We start from the raw sequence: 24,998 nt of genomic DNA, 5'->3' as shown, positions 1-24,998 counted from the left end.
AATTTGCATTCAAAAGGATTTTCTTAACTGGTCTTGACGTCAGCTAGTTTTGAACCATTAAAGTTGATTAAACAGTGAAAAAGTGGTTAAGCCTGAACTTGGTGTCATCAGTAACCATACTTGTATTAGCAATAGTGATCTCAAAGATAATAGACGTTAGTTGAGCCAGCATTCTTACGAAGTACAGCTTTCGTTTTCAAATTTGGGGAACTAGGGTTAGCTCGACATCAGTTGAGACCACTGATTGCATAGATACATATATTTTAATCATTTCATGTTACCTCTTGAAAATTCTAACGGAAGTAAAAAAATTCATGTCTAAATCTTGTGTAAAGATTGGCAAGTCTTGCTGTAACAGCTTTATCTTTTTTACAACATGAAATTGTTAAAGTAGCTAGATTCATATTTTGTGAGTCTGTTATCGAATTAATTTGGTCTATACATTCAAATTTTATCATAAGATTTTTGTTTCCTGTTCAGATAGTAACACAGATATTCTGATATTTGCTGTTCAGATATTTAACGCAAATTTTATTGTTTTAATGAATTTGCCTGTATCCAAATGCCATTTTTGCTGCATTGCTAAAAATAGGAAGTTGTTACATGGCAAGTGAGCTAAAGCTTCCGGCATTGAAAGTTGCAGTTTGTAAATTGGTCAAAATAATGAAACCATAAAAGCCTGCCGCAGTGATACTGAAGTTTGTTTGGCTATGTATAACCGAAACGTTTGTTTGCCCGAACAATATATTACTAGAGAATGTATTATATGATTTAATTCTTTAAAAATAGTTGGATCAGTCAAAAGCAATAAATATTGTTATCATAATAAAAGAAGTAGCAGTAATGACATTCATTTTTTGAGTTTGGTTTTGTGTTGCTGAATTATCGGGTTCAGCCGAGCTGTGCACATTTCAGCAAATTTCCCAAAACCAAAGATTTTATCTTTGGTTTTGTTGGCTTGTGACAAACCCTCCAGTAATCTGAATTTACTTGCCTAGAATGTTCTCTCTCTCTTGAGATAACACTGTGACTTTGGTTCCACTCATAGTTTTTTTAAATATGAGAATCTATTTTAGTTACTAATAAACATTTCAAACATACCTCATGGGATGACATCAAATCACAAGCTAGTTTTGCAACACTGTTACAATGCTTTTAAGAAAAACACAGTCTATTTAGCTTAACCCAAATCTTTAAAATTGTATTTTCTGCTATTGTTGAGCTGTTCAATGTAAAACCTGTGTACAATTCACCACCAGATGGCATATAAATAAGGAAATAGTTGTAGTGTGGGAAACATTAGGTAGGTTGTGTATCTATTCTGCAATCAATGGTATGTAATGTTGTCATGGATGTTCATTCAGGTTACAAAAAGGTTCTGAGCATTCCTTTTGGCTGTAACTAGCTACACTTGCAATTCAACAGTTTTTAAGCCGGTGTGTTTGCCGGGCACTCAGTATTGCGCGGGATGCGCTTTTCTATTTAATTGTTTTGTTGATTTTATTACAATAGCAACAAGCCCGAGTATCATATTTCATTTGTCATAGAATTAGATAATTCTTTGAAGAAATTTGTTTTTGTAATTTTTAGCATAAGCGTTTGATTCGTTATATTTTTAGATATTATTTATTACAATGTGTTCAATTGATTTTTTTTCAGTAATTGTAACCAATTCAGTGAAGATGAGCAGCACTGAGGTTGAGGAATCCTCAGCAGCAGGTGATGACTGGTCAAAATGATAGTTCTTACAAGGAACTATACTCATTGGATTTATTTCGTTTCTTTGTTTCACCTTGGTACCTCCGTTTTATTTATATGATTATTTATTTTACTTACTGAATCTACCATAACATCTTTATTCAAAATACATATAAACTATGATAGATTATGTGTTAAAATAATTTTAGTTTGTATAACTCTAAAGTAAACTCGTCTCTAAAGTAAATTTAATGGTAAATGTTTGGCATGTAGTAAAATGTCTGCCCTATACAATCTATCAAAACTTCGTTTTGCAACATAATGCTAACGCGGAGTATCATCAAAGTGCATCAGTGGTGGTTTAGAGAAAAATTTGAAAAGGACAATTGTTTGTTTTCAAATGCTATTATGTTTTTTTTTTAATAAAACAGTACCGTATTTATTTGTGTGTAACACGCAAAATTTGGTGCGGTTTTCAACAAAAAAATATGGTCCGCTCGACTAAAAATGGGCTACCCCTTACCAGATGACTGCTGCCGCATTTACTGAGGAAAGTTCAGCCATACATCTGATCATTTTTGTACAGACTGTTTGACAACTTACTTCTTTGAAACCGGCATGACAAAATAGATGCATGGCTTAAAGTGAAAATTCACTAATTGTAAAGAGGTGAAGTAACTGCTTCTCCACTTTGTCAATTGAGAGCAAAACATCAAACTTTTGACACCATTATGGCACACTAATATATTTATTGAAGGATGGACGGTTACAGACCCAAAATGATTCAGGCTTCATCATTAAGTACAAATTTGTAGCTTGCTGTATCCAAAAAAATATTTTTCATTCAAGATGTTTTTGTCAAGAATAGATAATTTAGAGATGTGTGCAATTTTTTGTTGTTGTTATTAGTTGCATATTCGCGATAGATATTGTAATGCCAACCGGAATGCAGTCTTTCTCTTAAACCATATACAGTTCAAATATACACCGATACATAATGAAAAAAAATAACATGTTTTATTCAAACGTTAAGGGCGCGCATTGTACTCAAATAAATACGGTAGTTGGCCCCTTTTAATAATATCCCATTTCATCTTTTTAAAGATAACCACTAGATCATCCTTATTCTCTTAAATTTTTTAGTTATGTTTCTGCTTATTACTATTAATTCTAATAAGTACTATTTTATTTATTATTCGCTTTGTTATTCATAGTGTGATTATTCTTGTTATTGTTTCTTTTTGCTATATTAGATGGGCAACTAGCTATCTTTTTTTATTTGTAAACTAAAGGATTTTAATTCTTCGTAATCTTTATGTTAGCCAGTGGCTGATAATTATTTGGTGAACTGTTATATTTTTGAATTTCGCTTAGTTTTGTTGCGTCAACTTGCAGGTGCGTTGGTAAGTTACGCTCTCTCTCTTTTCATATGCTTACCGACCAAATTTTTGACCACTTTTATTTTACCGTAAAAATTAATTTACGGTTTTTACCGAGATCAGCAGCCAAAATCCATTAATTTTGAGAAGTTAGCCCTTGTATATGCCTACAGCAGGTTTGTCAACCCATGTATATGCCTATAGTAGGTTAGCTAGCCCACGTATTTGCCTATAGCTGGTTAATTAGCCCACATTTGTGTGTAAAAGGTATGTTAGTCTATACCTTTAACAGGTTAGACTAGGTCGCAGTCCTTGGCGGGTTAGTTATTTCTTGCATAATGCATGTCTATAGAAAGTTTGTTAGCCCATATACAATATGTAGCTACAGCAGGATAGTTAGCTGATGTATATGTCTATAGCAGGTTAATTAATCTTTATCTATAGGTTAGTTGACCATGTATACGTCTGTAGCTGTTTTAATATAAATTTAAATTAATTACATTAGATAGTCTGATCTGAGAGATGGCATACCCAGACTATTGTTCATAGGTTTTACAACTATCGAGTTGGAATTTTAGACCTAAGATTACCTTCTTAGCATTCCCTGTGTATACCACCTCACACTGCTTACCTCATAGGTAATTCAGAGCAAGATGCTGCTGATGTTTCCAATGCAACTGGAGATGGTGCGAACTTCAGCAGTACTAACCTCATTGTCAACTATTTGCCACAGACTCTTTCGGATGATGCTTTTTACAATCTCTTTTCAGCCATTGGAACTGTAAGTACCTCGACTTTCGGGTAGTTTTATAACATTTTTAGCAAATATTTCATTGCTGTAAGTGTTGCCTTCATTTGTGTTACAAGTATTTTAAAAGCTTGATTTTGTAAACAATGTAAAGAATATAAACAATTTGTTCACTCAGATTTGTTTGATGAGGCGTAGGGAGTACATAATATGACATTTTGATGAGCAAGAGCAATTATCAGGATAATTACTGTAAAACCTCTAATTGAACGTCGCCTATATTTGAACAGCGCCTCCAATTGACCGCAACCCTGAGAGAAGGGTTGAAAAATAAAGCGCCATGCTAAATGCATACCAAAATGTGCTAAATGCAACGAGTAAAAATATTGCTCTGCAAAACAATTGTTTGGGCGTCAATATTGACTAGTTCAGCAGTGCATAAGAAGAGTTTAGGTCAGAAGACATTGTGGAAGGTATTGGACAAACAGAAGCAGCTCGTTCCATAGAAAGCAACAATCAGAACGCAGCTATCCGAGCAAACGATTGAAATATTTTTGTTTTAAAAACGTTAATCTTTGTTTCTGCAAGTAATACAAGTATCTTTCGTTTATGTCACTTTTTCATGAATATATATTTGTAACATTTCCTTGATTGTTACTATATAACTTGTAAATTTGCAGATTATAGCATATAATTTAATAGCATCCCTGCAGTTATCTTAACCCGGTTTATAATGGATTGATGCTCATAACTCCTCTTTTATTACTCATAAAAAGCTAGTTTTGGCTGCAAACTGTAGCAGACATATCAATGAGTGCAATGAGCTTTTATTCAACATTCTTGATATAGATAAATATGTTTTCAAATTTAGAATGAAATAAAAAATTGAAATCTCTAACAACTTGCAATGCACAGGCTATAGTATCATTGCAGATTAATTGCAAACAATAGATAACAACTGGTAGAAATATCTCTCGGTTCCCCAATTCATATTTCATTTAGCGATCTTTGACAAGTTAAGAGGTAAGTTAGCAGATTTATTGCATCTAAAAGGTTTAACATCGCTCCACCGGAAAGAGAGGGCAAAATATAGGCGACATTCACTTCGCCCAAAAAAAGGGCCAAATTTATTTTCCCGAAATTCTGCCGAGCCATTTGAAAAATACAATGCCAGCCTCTATTTGAACGCCACCTAAAATTGACCGCCATTAAAAAAGAAGGGTTGAAAAATAGAGCGTCATGGCATTCAATTAGAGGTTTTACGTAAGTTTTTCTCCGGAGAGAAGGAAAGTTAATGTCTATATGGACTTCTTTTTGATTTTCTAGCTCAAGTTTGTTTGATGATTGATAGCATTAAAGGGAGAGGTCAGCATTTCACCCTCACCCATAGTGAGCAAGTAGTGTGAGCTGGTAGTGTGAGCCGGTTTGGTGGCTATGCTTAAGTCATGCAACTATTATAAAGTTATAGGCTTTAATCGATTTGTGTTTCTGACAAGAATGTTGGGAGTCTACATTTAATTCCTATCATTCACAGTAATGCTCCAATTCAATAATTTGATTATTTTTTAGTACTCCAATTAAATTGGAGTAATCACACAAATAGTAAGTTCCATTATTATAGAAATTAATGGAATTGAAATGAATTCTCCAATAAATAGGTTATTTGTAAAAGGAGGCCTTAACATACAAGCTATTACATTTTTATAGCTTACAAATCATAAAGTGGTACGGGACCCTAAGACAGGATATTGCTTCGGCTATGGCTTCGCTAACTATGCCACTGCTGCCGATGCTGCAACTGCCATCACCAAGCTGAATGGACTCCGACTTTTGAACAAGACTCTCAAGGTTCGCCTCTTTGTACAGCTTGAACGGTCTTAGTTCGTTACAAGTGCCATTATAAAATAGTAGGTGGTCGGTAAACCACGCTGCAGTATATGTTCTTTCAATAGTTGTCTGCTCTTCATTCTATAATAACAAGTAATGGTAACTCCTGCACTCATCCGAACTGTATGATGGCATTCAGTTGTTATATAGTCAATTTTTTATGTACAATTTTAGTTTGTTGTAGAATCTGCTTTGTACATTTAAACTGTCACATAACTGTTATATCAAGTATTCCCTTTGTGAGTACACTGCACAGTCATACCTCAACATGCTAGTGTCTCAAAATATGAGAAGTTTGAGATGCAAGGAAAATTCTGAGATAAATTTTGTCTTGTGATACGAGACAGTTCTTGGTAGTTGCTTGATTGCGCAAGAGGCCGCTTATGAAAACAGCATCACCCGGTCTCTCTATTCAGATCAGTTTGAAAAAGTGTTAAAAAGGCCAGCTAAAAGTGAGTTGAAAACCGAGTTAAAAAGAGGTAAGCCGGGAGAACAAAGAAAATCAAATTAGAAATAATTTTAGTAAAAATTCAAACTTATAATTAAGTGAGTGTTTAGCAAGCTACTTCATTTAAATTAAATTTAAAGTTTATGTTACGTTGCGTCACAAAAGTGTAGCGTAAGGTAAGGAAGATAGTGAAGGTAGGAACACCATACAGTTACTGTACTGTACATAATGTTACATTTTATGGCAGATCATATCCACTAGATAAGTATATGTTACTTTGCGCGCATAGGTAGCGAATTAGCACATTGTAATGTAATATCTTGTTTTTATGTTTTTTCCGAGACTTTTTTTTCCGAGTTTTTTCCGAGCGGATTAATTTGTTTATAGTTATTTTACATAGGAAATATTGATTTGAGATTCGATAGAATTGACACACGACCTCGGTCCCGGAATGCATTAAACGCGTATATCGAGGTATGACTGTAACTCATTAATGTTTTTCATCCCAGAAACCTGTGTTACGTCTAAAATGAATTTTGCAAATAGTTATGCATAACAATAAAGTAATTTAATTCTACAGTAGCAATGCAATGCACTAAATTAGTTTGAAGAGCATTTTGATGTCACTTTACTTGAAAAATATGCGAAAGTAGGTGTAGCTGCAACAATGCAGGAGATGGATAGTCCATAGGTAGAGGTGGTATTAGAAATATGCAATGTGACTTACTCCTATGTAGACTATATGAACACTAGGTATTTAGCTTTAGTATCTTTCTATTCTCAGTGTTTTAGTTTCACTTTCACCCGTGTTACATTTCTTTTTATCATTTTCATTTTCCGGAGATTTTAAACATAACATGGTGAAATTGGTTTGGGTCTAGAGTCAAATATCAGCTCACATTTTGCACTTGATAGATATCCTGGAAATAATGGTATGTTTAAACAGTAATAAATAGCGGTTTAACTGTGCATCAGCTTTGACCGTAAGCTACATCATCCTCAACTGTACATCGTGAGTTAGATTTTGTTGTTGAAGTATCAAGTGCTTATAAGTTCGTTTGGCAGCGTTTATGATCGTTAGGCTTTTTTGTTAGGTTGCCTATGCTAGACCTAAGTCAGAGAAGACCAAAAACTGCAATCTCTACTTAACTGGTCTCCCACTGACTGCAGATGAGGCCTTATTGAAGGAGTTGTTCTCTCCCTATGGTACTGTAATCAACTGCAAAGTGCTCATGAACCAAGAAACCAGTGAGTCACCAGTCAGTCCTTTGCAGTTTGTAATAGGAATGTCTATAACGCTTAGAGTGTCATAGTCTTTGCTATCGTACCAAACTTTGCTATTGTTGCCTCCCCCTCCGTTGTTAATATCATACTCTTTGCAACTGTAGACATTCATGAACGACGCCTTATTTTAATCACTGTTTTTAATTAAATTGTGATAATTGCTTGGATGAGGAGAGCACTGATTGTTTGAGGATAGTTGCTATATTGCGATTCTTTATCCAGATCAATAGTCCAGTTTACGGCCTTATGGACTGAGAATTTTAGTCACTTTTGAATTACCCCTTTGCTCCTGTAATCCAATCAGCTGTTGGCTAGACTTCCTGCATCATGGCAGCGAGACTGTTTTTAAGTGCTGTTTACATTAATGAGAAGTAAACCACCTTTTTTACAATCTCTCTCCGCAAGTTGGTGCCAACAGTTAGCAAATGATCATCTTTAATGACCCGGGCTTTAGTAGAATAGCAGCGAGTTAGGAAGCACAAGCTACTGACATAGTGCTTCTGACGTATGCTTCTCAGAAAGCTGGAGTTCAATATTATCAACGCCTATAACATTAGGTACCATACAGGATGAAAATATCCGATGGATATAAAAATTCGCGATTTCGCGAGCAGTAAACTCCGCGAATTATTAAATTCCGTGAATAATTAGTTCTATTTTTTATCACAAGGGAGAATAACTACTGCATCAAGTTGAAAACTAGTTGCTAGGCTAGTTTTTAATATAACTACTGAACGTAGGTGAGTTCCAAAACATTTTTAAAATCATTGCCTAGGCTTTGAGCTAACACCATTGCCAATGCATCACATTTATTTACAAAATTATTCAAGGTTGTCACAAGATAAGCAGAATGGCGTCATAGCGAAAATAGCCACTAGGCAGAAGTACTAAACGTAGACGAGTTCCAAAACTTCTTTAAAATCATTGCCGGGGTTCTGAGTTTTATTGCCATTGCAGCAAACTTTACAAAATTATTCAAGGTTTTTACAAGTAGTTCGGCATGGCTTCATCATCGCAAAAAAGCTCTCCTAGTCTTTATACATTGAAATCAACTCCATCAATCTTGAATACCGAAGTTGAGGACGATCATGATTCTGATCTGGACATTATGGTATGTATTTGATGTGCTGTGCAGATATGTTTTTTCATTATTAACTGCATTAGTTAATTCTTTTGTTTAAAACTGATCGCTTTCATTAAATACTTCAGCTATTGTTTTTGTACTTCCTTGACACTTGTTAAGATTTTTTTCTTTTTTGTGTTTACTGCAGACTGAGAATAAAACAACCTACTCCGATTACGAAAACTAGAGACAAGTAGTAATATTCATCAAGGCAGGAATATTGGCAGAGAAGCAACCAGTCAACCTAGACCCCTTCATTGACAACAACTCCTTGATATCGCTGCAGCAAACATGATTAAATTATATATTTTATTTCATGTATAGGTATATTATAATTTATTACAAACTTGAGTGTACAAATAAAATTTTACAAACGATGAATGGAGTAAATATTAACAGTTTAGTTTATATTGCGGTTGTCTAGAGCAAAAAAATTAAACTGAGACTCTTGATAAGTGAATACTAGCGTGTAATGGCGCTCTCCGACTAGTTATTTTGGTAATAGCAGCTCTACATCGCTGTTACTGTCTTGGGTAGATGTTAAAGACGATTCTCTTGCTACTACATGGCTGGTAAGGAAGTTATCATCAGAACTCTCCTCGTAGCTTACTATTGCAAAGTTCTGCCGGCTGGCCAAAGATTTGTGCTCGTAAAGGCGTTTTTGCTCTTTTTTTAAATCAGATATATTCTCCTCGTAAGTAGCTGCGGTCACTTCTATCTGAATTTCCAGACTTCCCTGAATGATTCGTGATCTTCTAAAAATGACATACACCACCCTTGCAATCATTGTTCTTCCGTGTATGATGAAAAATCTCTCTCTCACACTAAAACAAATAATGAATTGGTAGGGATGGAAAACATGAATATTGCGTTTTACCGAAGAACCAAAGTAAGATTCAACTAATTTAGTAAATGTGAAAAACTCATTACTTACCACAAATTGTTGGTTCATCAAAGGCCTCCAAATCTGTGAATATTCGTGAAAACTTCTGAACGCAACAAAAAATTTATAGCTTAGTACGATCCACCCGTAGTTGTAAGCTAAATAGAAAATGGAACGCACAATGCGCGCAGCCGCGCATGCGTAATGTTAACTCTATTGCTAGACGTAATAGAGTTAACTTTTCCTAGAGAGTGGCAGTTTTCAGCCGCGAATAAATTCATCCGCGAATATGCATGAAAAGACAATTTTCGCGAAATATAACTCCGCGAATAAATTCATCCTGTACGGTATTCCCAATGCCTATAACATTAGGTATTTCCAACGCCTATAACATTAGGTATTTCCAATGTCTATAGCATTAGGTATTTCCAACGCCTATAACATTAGGTATTTCCAACGCCTATAGCATTAGGTATTCTCGGCGAATACAACATTAGGTAGTCCCAATGCTTAAGTCATTACATATTCCCAGGCCTATAACATCACTGTAGGTATTTTCAACAGGGTTGGAAAATTATTCCGGTGCGGTAAATACCGGGGGTATTTTTAATAATTGTTTTCCAACAGCATCTCATTTCTTGTAGCAATAAACTATGCATGAACCAAATTGTTTGCAATCATAAAAATAATTGACTAATTTTCAATATAATTCCATTTTTTTTAATTTATCCCAATTATTATCACTTTCCTCAATTTACTCGCTTTTTCCCTCACTTCATTTCGAATTTTCCCACTTATTTTTGGATTTTCCCCACTCTCCTGGGAAAAAGTGTTTTCAACATCCAAAATAAAACCCGCCTATAAAACTAGTTGGTCTTTTGTTGTGTCAGCTTATTGAAGAAGTACGTGGAATTGAATTTTTCACTGTCCTTAACAAAAACCTCTGTATACCAGCTGATCGCAATACCTCTTCACTAATTTTAAAATGTGTGTCTGATACATATTTTTCCATATTGACAGTAGCCTTTAATAAACAATAGCTTGCATAGCAGAATAACTTCCACTCCAACTATATATTTGTAGTGAAATGCGCTGGTACTGGCTTTATCTTGCTTGCCACCACCACCGAATGTACTGCAGCCATAAACGCATTGAATAATACAAAGCCCCAAGGTTTTTTGCGGAACCTCGAAGTCCAGTTCGCTTACAGCAGCGTAAGTAAATTCCAACATATCTTGCTTCCGTTACACTCAAGTTTTTACACGGAAGCTGTACTCCAGCTACGCAGTAACATAAATGAATTCGGTTTTAGACCTAAACAAGAGTGGCAAGAGTTATTTGAAATTTAAAGTACATAAAAGTATTTTGTTTGCTCATTCATTTTAAAACATCACTTTGTTTTGTTTCCTATAGTCTGTCATTCGCTGTACATTACAGAGTACATGTAATGTACGAAGTACATTACATGTACTCTGTAAATGTACGAATATGTATTAATAATGTACGAAGTACATTACATAAGTCTGTCATTTGCTGATGAAGCAATGCCGAGTATGCATTTCTACTGCTGCTTGCGCAATAGTTTTTATCTGTAAGTCAGCAAAACACATTTTTGCATTTTGGCAAAACATGATCATAAGTTGGATCATTATATTTCACTAAGTGGCATCTTAGCAACATATCATGCGTTGCAACAATAGTGGTATTGACAGTGGGCATTAGTCTGAAATCATACCAAACCTGCAGAGAATTTGGCTATATAGGAAACACCCATAATTTTAATAATGTGTCCTTGTCATTATGGACAAGCTGTATGAAGAGATTGGATGTTAAAATCACTAAATGAAATGCAGTTGCCTGACCACAATCTTGGGCCTCTACATCACTTTCCATTTTTCCATAGGTTAAAATGCTTAAAGATTGACTTGCAACAAAATTCACATTAAAGTTATTTGGTATCAAAACATTCACCATGTCTTACTCTGCTGCGCTGTAGGTGCATAATATGTGAAAATGTGATTACAAGCTCGTAAAAGCCCAAAAACGAACAGTTAATCGCCGCCATCACGAAACTGCCGTAGATAAGAATCTCATTCCAAAACAGCTCAAAGGGGACGTAGACGAACATGATTGCTTCTATTTACATTTCCGTGCAACCTCACTCGTCGAAATGTTTTCACAAATATACTTCACGCATTCAATAAAACCATGTCTATTGTCCATGCGCGTCTATTTCATCATCATCATCATCGTAAGGCTGTCACTTTCAGCACTGATATATTATAACTTATCGTGAAAATTCGTTTAATTTTTTTACTTTAGCTCGAAGGAGTACATATCATTCACTAATAAACATGACGAGCTTATTGGTTAACTGTGATAATCGAAAAATGTTGCAGAAATTATTTGCGCTGTTTGGCAGGATGTATGGGTCACATGATCAGATTATGACTAGACGATTAGACCAAGCCGAAACAAAACTGACATAACGAGCATCTATATTTGATACGGGTGTTTTTTATAAACTAGTGCTACGAGAAGTTTTCTATTGAGTCTTTTTAATAGCCTTTCAATTCCTGTGAGAACGTCACGTGTCAACACAATAACCAAATGGATTGACTTCGTCAGAGAGATAAACTGATTCCGCTCTACGGCAGTTTCGTGATGGCGGCGATTAACTGTTTGTCTTTGAGCTTTTAAGAGCTTGTAATCACATTTCTACATATTTTGCACCTACAACACAGCAGAGTAAGACATGGTAAATCTTTTGATACCAAATAACTGTAATGTGAATTTTATTGCAAGTCAACGTTAAAGCAAAAATTCTTATCTAATATATATTGCTTGCAGAATTACAATTTTCCCGGGAAAAACACAGCACTTTTTGGATGGCAGGGAAAAATAGCTGAAACCGGAAAAATTGGTATTTACTGGGAAATTGGAAAAAAACTACAATTCATAAAAAATTATTCTGCTATCAAGTAAATTATCATTAGTCTTTCATAGCATGGGAATTCACTGCGCATACTGAAAATTCATGATTTAAGCTGATATTTTGACTTGGTTAAAATTCAATTTTTGATTATGGGCGTATGAGCCAAATATTTGCCGAGTTGACAGCCACTCAGTCTGGAAGTAGATTGAAGCTGTCTAGACTAAATTACGCTTGGAATAGACAAGGCTGCAAAGCTGACATTGTGTGCCACACACTTAGGAGGGCAAGGACAGTGCAACCTTGCTTGATTATCAACTGGGAGAAACATTGTTAACTCCATTGCCAGTTTCATATTTTAGCTGCGTAAGTTGCTGTTTGTCATTAAATGTCAAACAAACAAATAAAAAAAGTCTATGTTGCATGACATTTGTAATCAAGGTTACAATCTGCATTTTATGTCAGTTAAAATAGCAGTATTTTTATTTTATAACAGTTCAAGGTTTAAGTAAATACTTTTCAGTGCATAAGAATCAAAATGAGAAATGTTTCAACTTTCAAAATCTTCATGAATTTGCCATTTTAATTTTTCTCATAATTTTTCCAGTTTTTACCAGGATTTTCTTTGAGGTAATTAGTGCTCTGGTAAATATTTATTTACCATGATTGTTTGTGTTAGAAGTACTTGACTGAAACTTCAAAACACTGGAATTATGTATAGTCTTTGCCTTAGCAATTTCTACCTAATACATATGCATGTGCTAGAAAAGCAGTCTGGCGGTGCAATCAGCCATGTTGGTTAGGGCAAGTGTTGCCCATCTTTGATTGTCTATGCGTTTACAGGATAGCAAAGCTAACGTGAACCAAAGTTATGTTCCGCCATCCAATCAGGCGTCTTCTGCTGGACCCATGCGATCATTGAAGGCTAATCATCTGTAAGTACTGTTTTTGCATGTTGTGACACAGAGCAGTCTAATTCTAGTCTTATAGCAAGCCTTGTGACACACATCAGTCTAGTCTTATAGCAAGCCAAACAGAAAAAAGTGTCTCGATTATTTTTTTCATGTTTGTTGCTATTTCTTTTACAGCCGCAATAAACCATTGGGACACCGTCTGGAAACAGGTGTTGTGACGGATCCAAGTCTTGCCCAGAGATCAGAACTGGGAGTTGTCATATTCGTTAGAAATTTTCCTCTCACTACTGATGAGGAGAAACTTTATAGTCTGTTTTCTCCCTTTGGTGTCATCCGCAAGGTAACATTCTAATACTTTTCATGCTTGTTTTTCTCTTATATCATTTGTTGTGAGTTCTCTTCTCTTGCAGCAGCTGAATTGATTGTGGCCTGACTTGTTGCAGGTGAATGTCATGCGAAATGAGTCGGGTCATCCTCGAGGTTATGGCTTTGTAACGATGGCTAATGACGACGAGGCAGTGAGGGCAGTGCTAAAGCTTAACAGATCCACCTATGAGGATAGGACTATCGAAGTTCGATTCAAAATGGCGGTTGGTTGTCTTAAAATATTTAATACTTGAAGGCCTAGGCCTGAGATAATTCAGGGAATTCTTATATCAGCTGTTCCTGTTCCAGGCACTTCCTGTTTGTGTAAGGTTACTAAATTTTGGTCGTTTGGTGCGGAATACGTTTTTGGTCTAGTTCCAAAGTTTTAAATTGATTGGATTAGCTCTTAAGATATTGCCTAAATAGTAGTTTAAAGCCAAGTAGTTTCAATTTGTTTTTGTTGTACTTCAAGTTTATGTGAATTTTCGAAATTCTGGTTGTTTTGTACATAATATGTTTTTAACAAAGTTTGAAAGTTTTAAGTTAATTGAATCATTAGCTCTTTAGATAAAGCCAAAATACCGAGGGTACTTTAAAGCGACCAAGAAATGTAGAAATGACTGCTGATTGAACACTAGTTTCTAATGACACACTGATAGAGATTCTTAGTAACAAAGGATCAAAAATCACAATCCGTTCCAGAAGGTTGTTCGAAAACCGAATTGTTCGAGATCCGAAACAGGTTTTCCCATTAGAACTAATGTACTGTATGTAAGTTTTAATCCGTTCCAAGTCGATTTAACAACTTCGGTAGAGTATTTTTTAACATTTTACACCATAAACTGTACTGTATAGTGCATACTATAAATAAAAACAGGTAGATAAAGATTGTGTTTAACTTTAAAGATTTTCTATCTATGATGATGAAAAAAAAACGAGTAAACATTTCTTATGCTTTGCTCTTAAAACATCGAAAACATTAAAGGTTGACTTGCAACAAAATTCACATTACAGTTATTTGGTATCCAAAGATTCACTATGTCTTACACTGCTGTGTTGTAGATGCAAAATATTTGGAAATGTGATTACAAGTTCTTAAAAGCTCAAAAACGAACAGTTCATTGCTGTCATCACGAGAGTGCCGTAGATTAGAATCCCTTTCCAAAACGGCTCAAATGGGACCTAGTTGTACAAGATGGCTTTTGTTTACATTTTCACACACTTTCAATCTACGGCCGTTTCGTGATGGCGGTGATTAACTGTTCGTTTTTGAGCTTTTAAGAGCTTGTAATCACATTTCCACATATTTTGCACCTACAACACAGCAGAGTAAGACATGGTGAATATTTTGATACCAAATAACTGTAACATGAGTTTTGTTGCAAGTCAATCTTTAAAGGTTGCGATACAAATCCAAAAATCGCAGAAATTGATAATGAAACAACAAAAGATGCAACAGATCAGTTACATCAAAAATCGTGTGGAAAAGAAAATAGATACAGCAATAGTACGTTTACTTCACATCTTTGAAGAAGAGTCCTCCTTCAAAACAATTTAGGGTAACTCGACTGGAGGAGTTTTGTCCCTATAAAATCTCTTCAGTAGAGTCGACATTCTCCCAAATGGCTCCTTTTTGTAAAGAGTTAATGACACGAAACTTCTTTCTTTGTTTGAGAACCTTCCGAAATTGGTTCATAACAATGTCGATAAACGTACAAACATGCTGTTTCCGGAGCTGTTCCGAATATTTAATGCAAAGGCGCTTGTTCCGGTTTGGTTGAGAACCGAATTTATGGTCGAGATCCGAGACGAACAAAGCTCAAATTTTTTGGTCGAAAGCCGAAGCATTCGAGAGCCGAGGTTCCGCTGTACACTATCAGACTCGGTGTACTGCAATCATTGGTTCTTTAGTCATCTTTAAAATACCACTTTTTTCAAAGAGTGTGACGAAAAACTATGTACTTTATTTAATTTTTTTTTCGTTGAGTTTTGTAAGCTTAGTGCTTCACTATGAATTCAGTTAAAAATGAATTTTGCTATTCTACCATGTAAGTACTTTCACAATCGATGGAAAGTTTTTAATACGGCCTAGGCTCAGGAGACTTGCTTGTATATACAAGACTAGCTATACTAAACGGCGTTGCCTGGGTAATAGAAAAGTCTGCACAGAAAATTGATTTGTATTTACCATATAACAACATTTGCCATTTTAATTTTCAAACTATGTATCATGTAGTTTGAGAAGTGTTTTGTGTAGTTGAAATATGTTTAAAAAAACAACTGTAAAAGTTTTTAAATTTGTCAAACAACTGTAACTTTCAAACTTCTTATCATGAGGAAAATGTTTTGTGCATTAATTAAAAAAATAAAACAGCTATAAAAGGGTTTAGATGTAAATGTGAAATAATTAGCAAGTAATAGCTAAATTAAAGAATAGAGAAAGCATAATATTATTATGCTTTATTAGTTATCTTGAGGGGTTGACTGATGTTCTAAAAAAAGAATCAAGGAGATTGACCTCCTAGAAGCTGAGATATAGACAGCCAAACACAGGTCTACCTAATAAAGAATCAGAGGAAAACCCTTCGAAAATCCCGAAAACTGTGACGTATAAAATCGACTTAATGGTCATGTGCCGGAGTTGCGCACCCTTACAGCCGTTACTTATAATGATTGTTTTGGCTACGAGATGTGAAACGCTTCTCGCGATAGTAAATAATTTACATACTAGCTCTGGTTTCTCAGGAAAATCATCCAAACATTGTGTGGTAAAGGCATTTGCCCACAACCCCTCGCCATGATTTTTTAAAGCAGAAGAGCAGATTTTGACTATTGTGCTTCAAATTTTAACTCGATCTCCACGGATATGCTCCGAAGATCATCTGTTCAACGAACGGCGCGTGTATAGTCTATATGCGATATCCGCGATTGCAGTTTGTTTAGAATAAGAAATAGGAATGGGACTTTTTGTTCCTTCATCATTTTTCTACTGTGTATCTACTGCAGCATTCAGTTGATTTTCATGATTATTGTCACTATTAACAGACTGGAAGTTCACTACAGCCATAATCTTAAAAAGACTAACTTGACAGTGCTGCTCTTGCTATAAGAAAAGAAAACGATAACTTTTGCTTTGATTTTTCTATTGATCTATTATCTTATCTATGATTATTTTTTATGATTTATATAATATTCATAATGCATATTATACAAAATAATAATATAACTGCGTATAGAATAAATGATGTAACTAATATAATTTGTAGAAAATTCCAAATGATAACCGAGATTGATGATTGATTTAATTGATTCTATTTATTAGCTATAGTTAAAAAATCTGAACAACGCTAAAGATGAGTCTGAATAGGGAAGCTAAGTAGGAGAACAACAAAACTGAGCTGAACTAGCAAGATAGCGAAATGTTGCGAAATAATAGATGCGTGTAATTATTTTATGCTAAAACTAATCTACACGTCAGAGGGACTGGTCCGGAATTTTAGGAGCGATAATTGTTAGGCCCAATTTGATTGTTCTATACTTCCAGGGATTAAACCAATTAAAACGCCGTGATTGTTATAGGAGAGCGCATTAGTTGGCTTAATTGACCAATGACACACAAGTCGATTTCATACGTCATATATTGGTGATTACCAAAACACTTTTGTTTTTTGGTAGACCTGTGTTTGGCTGGCTATATCTCAGCTTCTGGTTGGTCAATCTCCTTGATTCTTTTTTTAGAACATCAGTCAACACCTCAAGATGAATAATAAAGCATAATAATATAATGCTTTCTCTATTCTTTAAGTCGGTTTTGCTACGATTACAATAAAAGATGATTTGGTAGTGATATAATTAATACAAACTGAGAAAACAAAATAAAAATCCTGAATATCTTGAATTAATAATAACAATTCTTGCATTGAAGTGTGTATAAAGAAGATTACTGTTTCACCAGAAGCTATCCATCAAAACTTTGAATATGACGATACTGGTACTTTTCGATACTGGTAAAAATGTTAAAATAAGACCTCGTACTGTCTTTGTCTGAATGAACAGAGAGAGAATGTCGAGGCTTTTCCTATGGAGATAATATAATTGCCCACTTGAGAAGAATTGGCCTTGACCCCAAGTATAGTAATTGAACCTTGCAAAAAAAATTTCTTAACAGGAGCATCGTAACGTGTGGGCGCAGTGCTAAAATAATTAGCGTGTGGATACGGTATACGGCATATGATAACCGCTTGATGAAGATGCCTTATGTAGCTCAGTGGGAGAGCGCTTGGATTAAAGACTTGCGGATTCATCGTGACTTCAAATCCATCAGAACGAGGAATTTTAATTCCAAGATTTTCCCACGACCAAACGAGCTGAGCGAATGTTTGAAAGTTTTTATGATAAATGCATGTGCACACAACTCACGAAAATTATTCATCAACAACGTCGCAAACCCTTGTATCTAATTTAACCATTTTTCTGTGGAGTCGTTTTAGTATAACAATGATACAAAACACATATAAACCTATTTAAATATATTACCAAGTCTTTGAAAAGTGTCGACATATTCTTAAAACTTACCCATCTGAATGGATTATACGCAAATCGACAGATTAATTTTGCTGAAAATTGTTATTAAAACTTGCTAAGCCTTACTTTGATCAAAATGAAGGCCGGCAATTGAAACGCCGAGCGATAGAGAATAGAACCATTAAGTCGTGCGCATTTCACGAAAGAATAACGTGCACATTTCACCAGTCTATAGCATTGGCGAATTGCTGAAGGTTTCTGAAATTAACGTAGGAGTACTGAAATTGTTTCTTTTTTGCCGATTTCAAAGTAACTGACATTTTGGAAACATTTGAGTACTTTGATATTCTAACTGATGTCCAAAGCAGTGGAAGTAAAGGAAATGATGATTTTTTTTAACGATTCTTATGAGATTATTACAATATTTAATTATAAGTTTGGATGACTATTGAAGTGTTATAGTCACACTAACAACATTGATGATGGGCAATATGTTACTGTTATTATTATTTTTAAATAGTTTTGTTGAATAGATTTTCTAAAAATCTATATAATTGTCACAACTTCTTGATATTGTTAGCTATGACGTTTTGAAATGTAAACAAAATTGTGCATTGGTTTTCTATTATTACTGTATTACTATATTAATAATATTGGTTATTCTAATAATATCAGTGCATTTTACTACTAATATTGCATTTCTCCTATTGCTGGGTGAGAGATTTAAACATATAATCCTCTCCTGTCATTATTGCTGTTTGTCATGACCAAACACTATTTTAAATAGATTTTCTAAAAATCTATATAAATATCACAACTTCTTGATATTGTTAGCTATGACATTTTGAAATGTAAACAAAATTGTGCATTGGTTTTCTATTACTACTATATTAATAATATTGCCCTAGGACACTTATATTTTGCTAGTATTTAGTTTCGTGAGTAGCATACAGAGTAAAATTTCACTGCAACTTAATTTCGCAGCTCTGATGAGTGCGAAAATATAGTGATATGAAAATAAATGCAGTGGAACAAACATAATTAGATTCCTCAGGTTCAGTTCACCGCAGGCCTGTATTCACTGGTTGCAAGTTGGGGTGGCTAATGTTAGGCGACTAGTTATGAACACCTGGGGGTGTTGAGGGGGGCGGTGTGCGCCCCCAACAGGTTTTTCTTATGTAGGGCCTCAGCCGGGCCTCTTGTGTGAAGTTTTAAAAAATTTTATCGGAAAGTATCAACATTTTTCTATTTTTTGAGATTTGTTCTGCTTTAGGTGATGAGACTGACGAGACGTTTTTAAATTGAAATAGGTAAAACTTGACCGCAGTTGAAATGCTCAAAAAAGACATATTTTTCTTTTGAGTGTTTTAACAAAGATCAATTTTGCCGATTTTATTTTAAGTTCATACGGAAATTTCCACGCTTTCGATGGGACATGGCCAAGCGGATGTTTGGTAAAACTTGATATTTTGCAAACCTTTATAAAGGTCGTTAACAAGAATATTTTGCCACTGATGATGATAATAATGACGCCTAAGAACTACTAAAAGTTTATGTTTGTCTCTATGGCTTCGAATCAAGTGATATTTTACAGCGATAAAACCGTCTTCATAGCCGTCGGGCAAATAACTTTTCGAATAAATGATGTTGAGGTTGAGTTATCTGAAGCAGTTTAACATTGCGTGGGAACGGACCAAACAAATCCGTTCGAGTTAACCTTGTGTTTGAGATGAAATGTTACATTTCATCCAAGGGCGAGTTATCCGAGTTTGACTGTACTTAGCCGTGGAAAGTTCCTAAAAAGTTGGGACGGCTCAGCCTGCCAGCCGCCCCAGGGAATACGGGCCTGGTTCACCAATAAGAAAAAAAATTCAATTTGGGACTAGTTTGTAATTGTGAACCGCAGGTAGAATGGTGTGGGCGAGGTCGATAATGCAATTTGATCGCTTGCTGCCATTGTTTCTTGGACTATCAATGAACAAAGCTATTTAATTTCGTGTTTTCGCTCGTTCATTATGATAGTTTAGTTTTGCACATGAAATTTTCGCGAGAGGATGACTCCGCGAAAACGCGAAAGTTAAATGAGGCGAATACATAAGTGTCCTAGGGTGGTTATTCTAATAATATCAGTGCATTTTACTTTTAATATTGGCCAATATTGCATTTCTCCTATTGCAGGGGGAGAGATATAAACATGTAATCTTTTCCTTTCATTATTGCTGTTTGTTGTATATAATAACACCCACACCCAGTACATTACAGCTACCATTGCAGTTATCTTATTGCACTGCAGTGCCATTTGACTGCTAATATTGCATTTCTCAACCATCAGTACTCTTTCTTTTTTCCAATATCACTTTGGTCATGGGCTGTATGAAAGGGGAATTTCTAGTAATAGCTATAGCTGCAACGACACACATACGACCAACTTTGAGAAAATATATATATAGATTAGGTTTCAAAGTGGAGCTCCTCATAGTGGTGTTACGCCGTACAGTTGCAGAAGACAATTCCATGTTCATAGATTTTATTTTAAGAAATGTGCACTTTAAGGTGAGGCTAGAGCAGATTCATACTGGTGGAAGAACCATTACGCACTTGGTAGGTGCGCAACCATTACGCACGAACCATTACGCACTTACTGGTGATATTACTTAGATCTTTTCGGACATTTGACTGTTTATTGATATGGTTTTACAGGAAGCATCTGCAAATGCTATCCATAGCAACGCTCAGATACCCAGCCAAAATTCCCACATTGACCCTCAAATGGAAAGTGTACCCCAATACGCCGATCACATGTATGATGGACCTATTTACAATGAACGAGAAGTGTTCAGCGCCCCTAAACCGGTATGGTACCATAACTACATAGTATTTTTATGAACTCGAGTGAAACATGTCTTCGGAACATGTGTCAGTCCATATCAGACACATCCTTCGCTTGGTATTGTCATCTGCTAATCTACAGCGCACTGCCTCCATGATTTTAAAGTGGAGTCGAACACACTTCCGCTGTGTAAAAATACTTTTTATAATAAAATTATTTAAGACAAACACGTTATTATTGCCTTCGGAGAACTGTAATGCTTGGGATATTTTCTTCTTTATAAGTTCTGCAAAGAAACATGGCTTATGCGTTCTGAACCATGCCAGACATTCTGGTTTTATTAGTTGCAGAGGCATTTGAATCTCACACCTTATTTCCTTTTAAAAAGTATGCTTTTTTGCTTTGGATCTCTTGCGTTTACAGGCTGTGAATTCATAATTAGTTATAATTTTTTGTGGGCAATACTCCTGGCAGCACTGGGTGATGCCCATAGTCATCTTTAGGTCATGTAAAAAACTTACTATTTTGAAGAGTATTACTCACTCCGATGTAAGTAAATAGTTACTCCTATTTGAGCCAGCTTGTGTTCGAAGAGTCTCTCAGCTGGATTGTCTAGATAAGATTAAATCAGTGTTTATTTACTAGCGTTTGCATTTTTGAATACCCTTAGCCATTAACTCCTGTCTTTGGTTTAAATGATTCTTTTCTATAAAATGTTAACATTACTTTTGCTAGATTGTTTGTGGCAAGTAAGTTAGCTGGGTAAAATGGATATAACTTATCTATTATAAATGAATATGCACACGAGAATGAGAGAATAAGAGAATGTTCTTCTGTTTGGAAACCAATGCCACAATATTATAGACAAAATAGAATAATGTAGTTACGAATAATCAAACAACCAAAATTATCAGTTAATACACAATTTGGAGTTCCCTCCCCTTGACTTTCAGTAAGTTGGTAGGTCGTTACTCTGGACTGCTGCTCATAGCTTTGCATGAATTTGGTTGCTCAGCCGTGGACGATTTCAACTGCAAAGATTTTGTCTTTTTCCATGGGAATTCGGCTATCAGTTTTTGCAAGATCATTCTATATGTAAAGTTATATTGTTATAATTGATTTTATATTGCTTTACATGCATTATTATCACTTTCATAATGTTGTGTCTACTACTATTTCAAGAATTGTGTCCACATTGGTCAACCAGTTGCCATCACATTATGTTTAAACGATGTCTTTTATACCACAACAGATGTACAGGCCGCCTGCGGCTGAGGAATATTATGCTGATCAGAGTTACTGGCCAGACAGATACTATAGCCCCGGCGTGCGTGAACAAGTGCCCCCTTTTCCCATACATAATCGACCAGTAGGCAATCCGATAGGGGCTGGCAGTCAAATGGGATATCCATCTCAAACGTATGGACAGTCTATGCCAAGAATGAGGCCACCTCGCTCCGCTCCTGTGCGCCACTATGGTCATGGGGCTGGCTCACAGACTGGTCGACCTCATTACGCTCTGCCTAGTCAGAGAAGGCCTCAGCTTACACCTCTAAATTATGAAAGGGATTACTATTAACACAGAAACTTGAACGGTTGCTTTACTCTGTATATTATTGGATTATTGTCTCAGCAAACCATATCTGGTTTAGTTATTAGCTAGCAAATCATAGCTAATAAATCTGTATTATAGCACTGATAGAAGTACCTTGTTATTATAGCTGATTGTATGTTTCTTCTGTAATACCCTTTGTGTTGTTCTAATTAAAAGAGAGCTTAATTTATGGCATTCACCAAAATATGTCATTACATGTATAATGAAGCTACTGTCGTTGCTTTTCTTTGGTGAAATTGGCTAGTTTGAACTAGAATCAAAGATAGATCGAACAAAATCAACTATACAAGCACAACTACAGGCCACTACATGTATTGCATTGCTTGAAATATAATCCACCAAGTTATGAAGAAACTGGTTTTCTTGAAATGCATTGTTTTAGTGTATTGTAAGGTTTTACAAGACTAGTAATTGTTAACACGGTTGAATTTTGAATAGTGACAGTAGCTGTTGCTATATATGAACTCTTTCCAATGATCACATGTGGCACATGTGCTTTTGCGAATGTCCAAAAGGCGAGCCCAGCATGTATAGACTGAATTTAATCTAGCGGTGGTTATTCGCTGCGATTTTGGTTTGCGTCGTATCCTTGGTACACCCGAGATGAACTATTGACGATGAGTAAGTCGGACCAACCCAACCTCTGACGCATAGCCAGTTGCTATGTTAAGGTCACGCATGTGCTCATGCTCAGTAAGGGTTTTGTGCTATCGCGGACAGATTTGGAATGTTAAATGAAAATAATCTGAATGCTTCTAACTTTGTTGTACTTTTACAATTTATCTGATAGCTTGTTGTCGAAAAACCTATTTTTTGCTTATAGATTACCGTAGCCAATATCTTCTTTTTTCACATCAGAAGTTGCCGGATCTGTCAAGTTTTTCAAAATGCGTTTTGTTATAAACTACAAGAAATGAACAAAGAAATATAGTCAGAAAGCTTGCAGAAGCTCTTAAGTTATAGTTTGTATATTTTAATCGACAAAGCCGACTCGAACGCTAAAGATTTTGCTACGCCATAGCTCTACAGATGTTTTAGCAAATCATATTACATTTAGGAAATTAAAACTGTTGTTTTGACTGCCTAAATCTAGAAGGTGGCAAACATTTTTCGTTGTTAAAACACGATAAGAATGCATAATGTGAGAATGCTCCATTTAATGTAAGCAAATGCTCGATAATGGTATTTAACCCTACTGCGGCATCTCCTCTGCCAGACTACCACCTGGACAACGATCCTCTTGAGATTCGTTGCTGAAACTAAATATCTTGGCGTGATACCACAATCAGACCTAAAATTTAACTCGCATATACAGGATAAAATATCCAAAGCAAATCGTCAACTTGACATGATCAAACATGCTCTCCACCATTCTCAAGAGAAAGCCCGACTTCTAGCGTATACAAGCCATTGTAGATCCCATGTTAAATATGCCAGCTCAGTTTGGGACACGCCCATCAACAAGTTAGTTCAAGATATTGAGATGGTGCAGAACAAAGCCATAAGATATATTGCCAACATCAAGGGAAGAAAAAGCATTACTGCTGCTCGAGAAAAGCTCGAGATTGACACACTTGCAGATAGACGAATGAAAATAAGACATACTCTCTTATACCGCATTTTGTCTAATGAAGAAAACCATAAAGCTTTGTCAAGCTCATATGATGAACTTATACTAGACTACCTACTGAAATGGCGACAACTAGGGCTGCGGCAAGGGGAGAACCTCCTACAATATTCGCCAACAAATCAGTGTATCATAATAGCTTCCTACCACGAACTATCAGAGAACTGAAATCAAAGATTGCTTGCTAACTGCTCTCGTAACATATCGATGCTTCTAACATGCTGCTCTATAACATATAGTCGGGACATAGTAAGACACTACTGATAAATGCTAGCTAATAACTTTAATTTATGAGGCGCACCACTTGTTCTTGCTCTAGTGTGCTTGAAAGAAGAAGAGAAGAGAATGATTTTTTCTACCCATCCTCCAACCCAGCTGGCGATCAAGATCGAGCAATCAACATGATTCTGATATCCGATCGCAATTATTGAATGTCGCATAATTTCACTGGCTCAGTTCTGGGACACCTATACTTACCATTTTAGTTCAGATTTTTGTCATCAAGGTGCCCGCCCACTCCTTTGCGGTCTTCAAAATAACTTCCTTAGCATGGTCTAAATAAGTCAATAGGTTTTAGCACACACTGCATAATTCATATGCACATCTTAATCAAACCAAAATTTTTTTATTTATTATTGATTTCGTCTATAATGATGAGTATATCCGCAAAAGCATTGAAAAGCCCTATTACGTTGATGACAAACATGCTCAAGGTGTGTTTTTATTCACCTTCAACATTA

At 35.5% G+C, this 24,998-nt stretch overlaps 1 protein-coding gene across 1 annotated transcript; it reads left to right on the top strand.

Annotated features, from left to right (window-relative positions):
* Nucleotides 1-1,604: 1,604 nt before the first annotated feature.
* LOC137399814 (ELAV-like protein 1) lies at nt 1,605-22,834 on the top strand. Its single transcript, XM_068086046.1, has 10 exons — nt 1,605-1,719; nt 3,716-3,858; nt 5,533-5,673; nt 7,255-7,408; nt 10,534-10,664; nt 13,226-13,317; nt 13,471-13,636; nt 13,740-13,886; nt 20,887-21,039; nt 22,269-22,834. Exons 1-10 carry the CDS (start codon nt 1,635-1,637, stop codon nt 22,593-22,595), a joined length of 1,539 nt encoding a protein of 512 aa, XP_067942147.1. The 5' UTR covers nt 1,605-1,634; the 3' UTR covers nt 22,596-22,834.
* Nucleotides 22,835-24,998: the final 2,164 nt, after the last annotated feature.

Source organism: Watersipora subatra, chromosome 7, assembly GCF_963576615.1.
Source record: "Watersipora subatra chromosome 7, tzWatSuba1.1, whole genome shotgun sequence".
NCBI lineage: Eukaryota > Metazoa > Bryozoa > Gymnolaemata > Cheilostomatida > Watersiporidae > Watersipora > Watersipora subatra.
The sequence above is the reverse complement of the archived record's forward strand: the minus strand, read 5'-3'. Positions and strand labels throughout refer to the sequence as shown.

Excerpts from the sequence above, each read along its gene's own strand:
- LOC137399814 (XM_068086046.1), top strand. The coding sequence starts at position 1,635 with ATGTGTTCAATTGATTTTTTTTCAGTAATTGTAACCAATTCAGTGAAG. Across the intron at positions 7,409-10,533 it reads GCTCATGAACCAAGAAACCA|TGAAATGCGCTGGTACTGGC; the intron begins GTGAGTCACCAG and ends ATATATTTGTAG. Across the intron at positions 13,887-20,886 it reads AAGTTCGATTCAAAATGGCG|GAAGCATCTGCAAATGCTAT; the intron begins GTTGGTTGTCTT and ends ATGGTTTTACAG.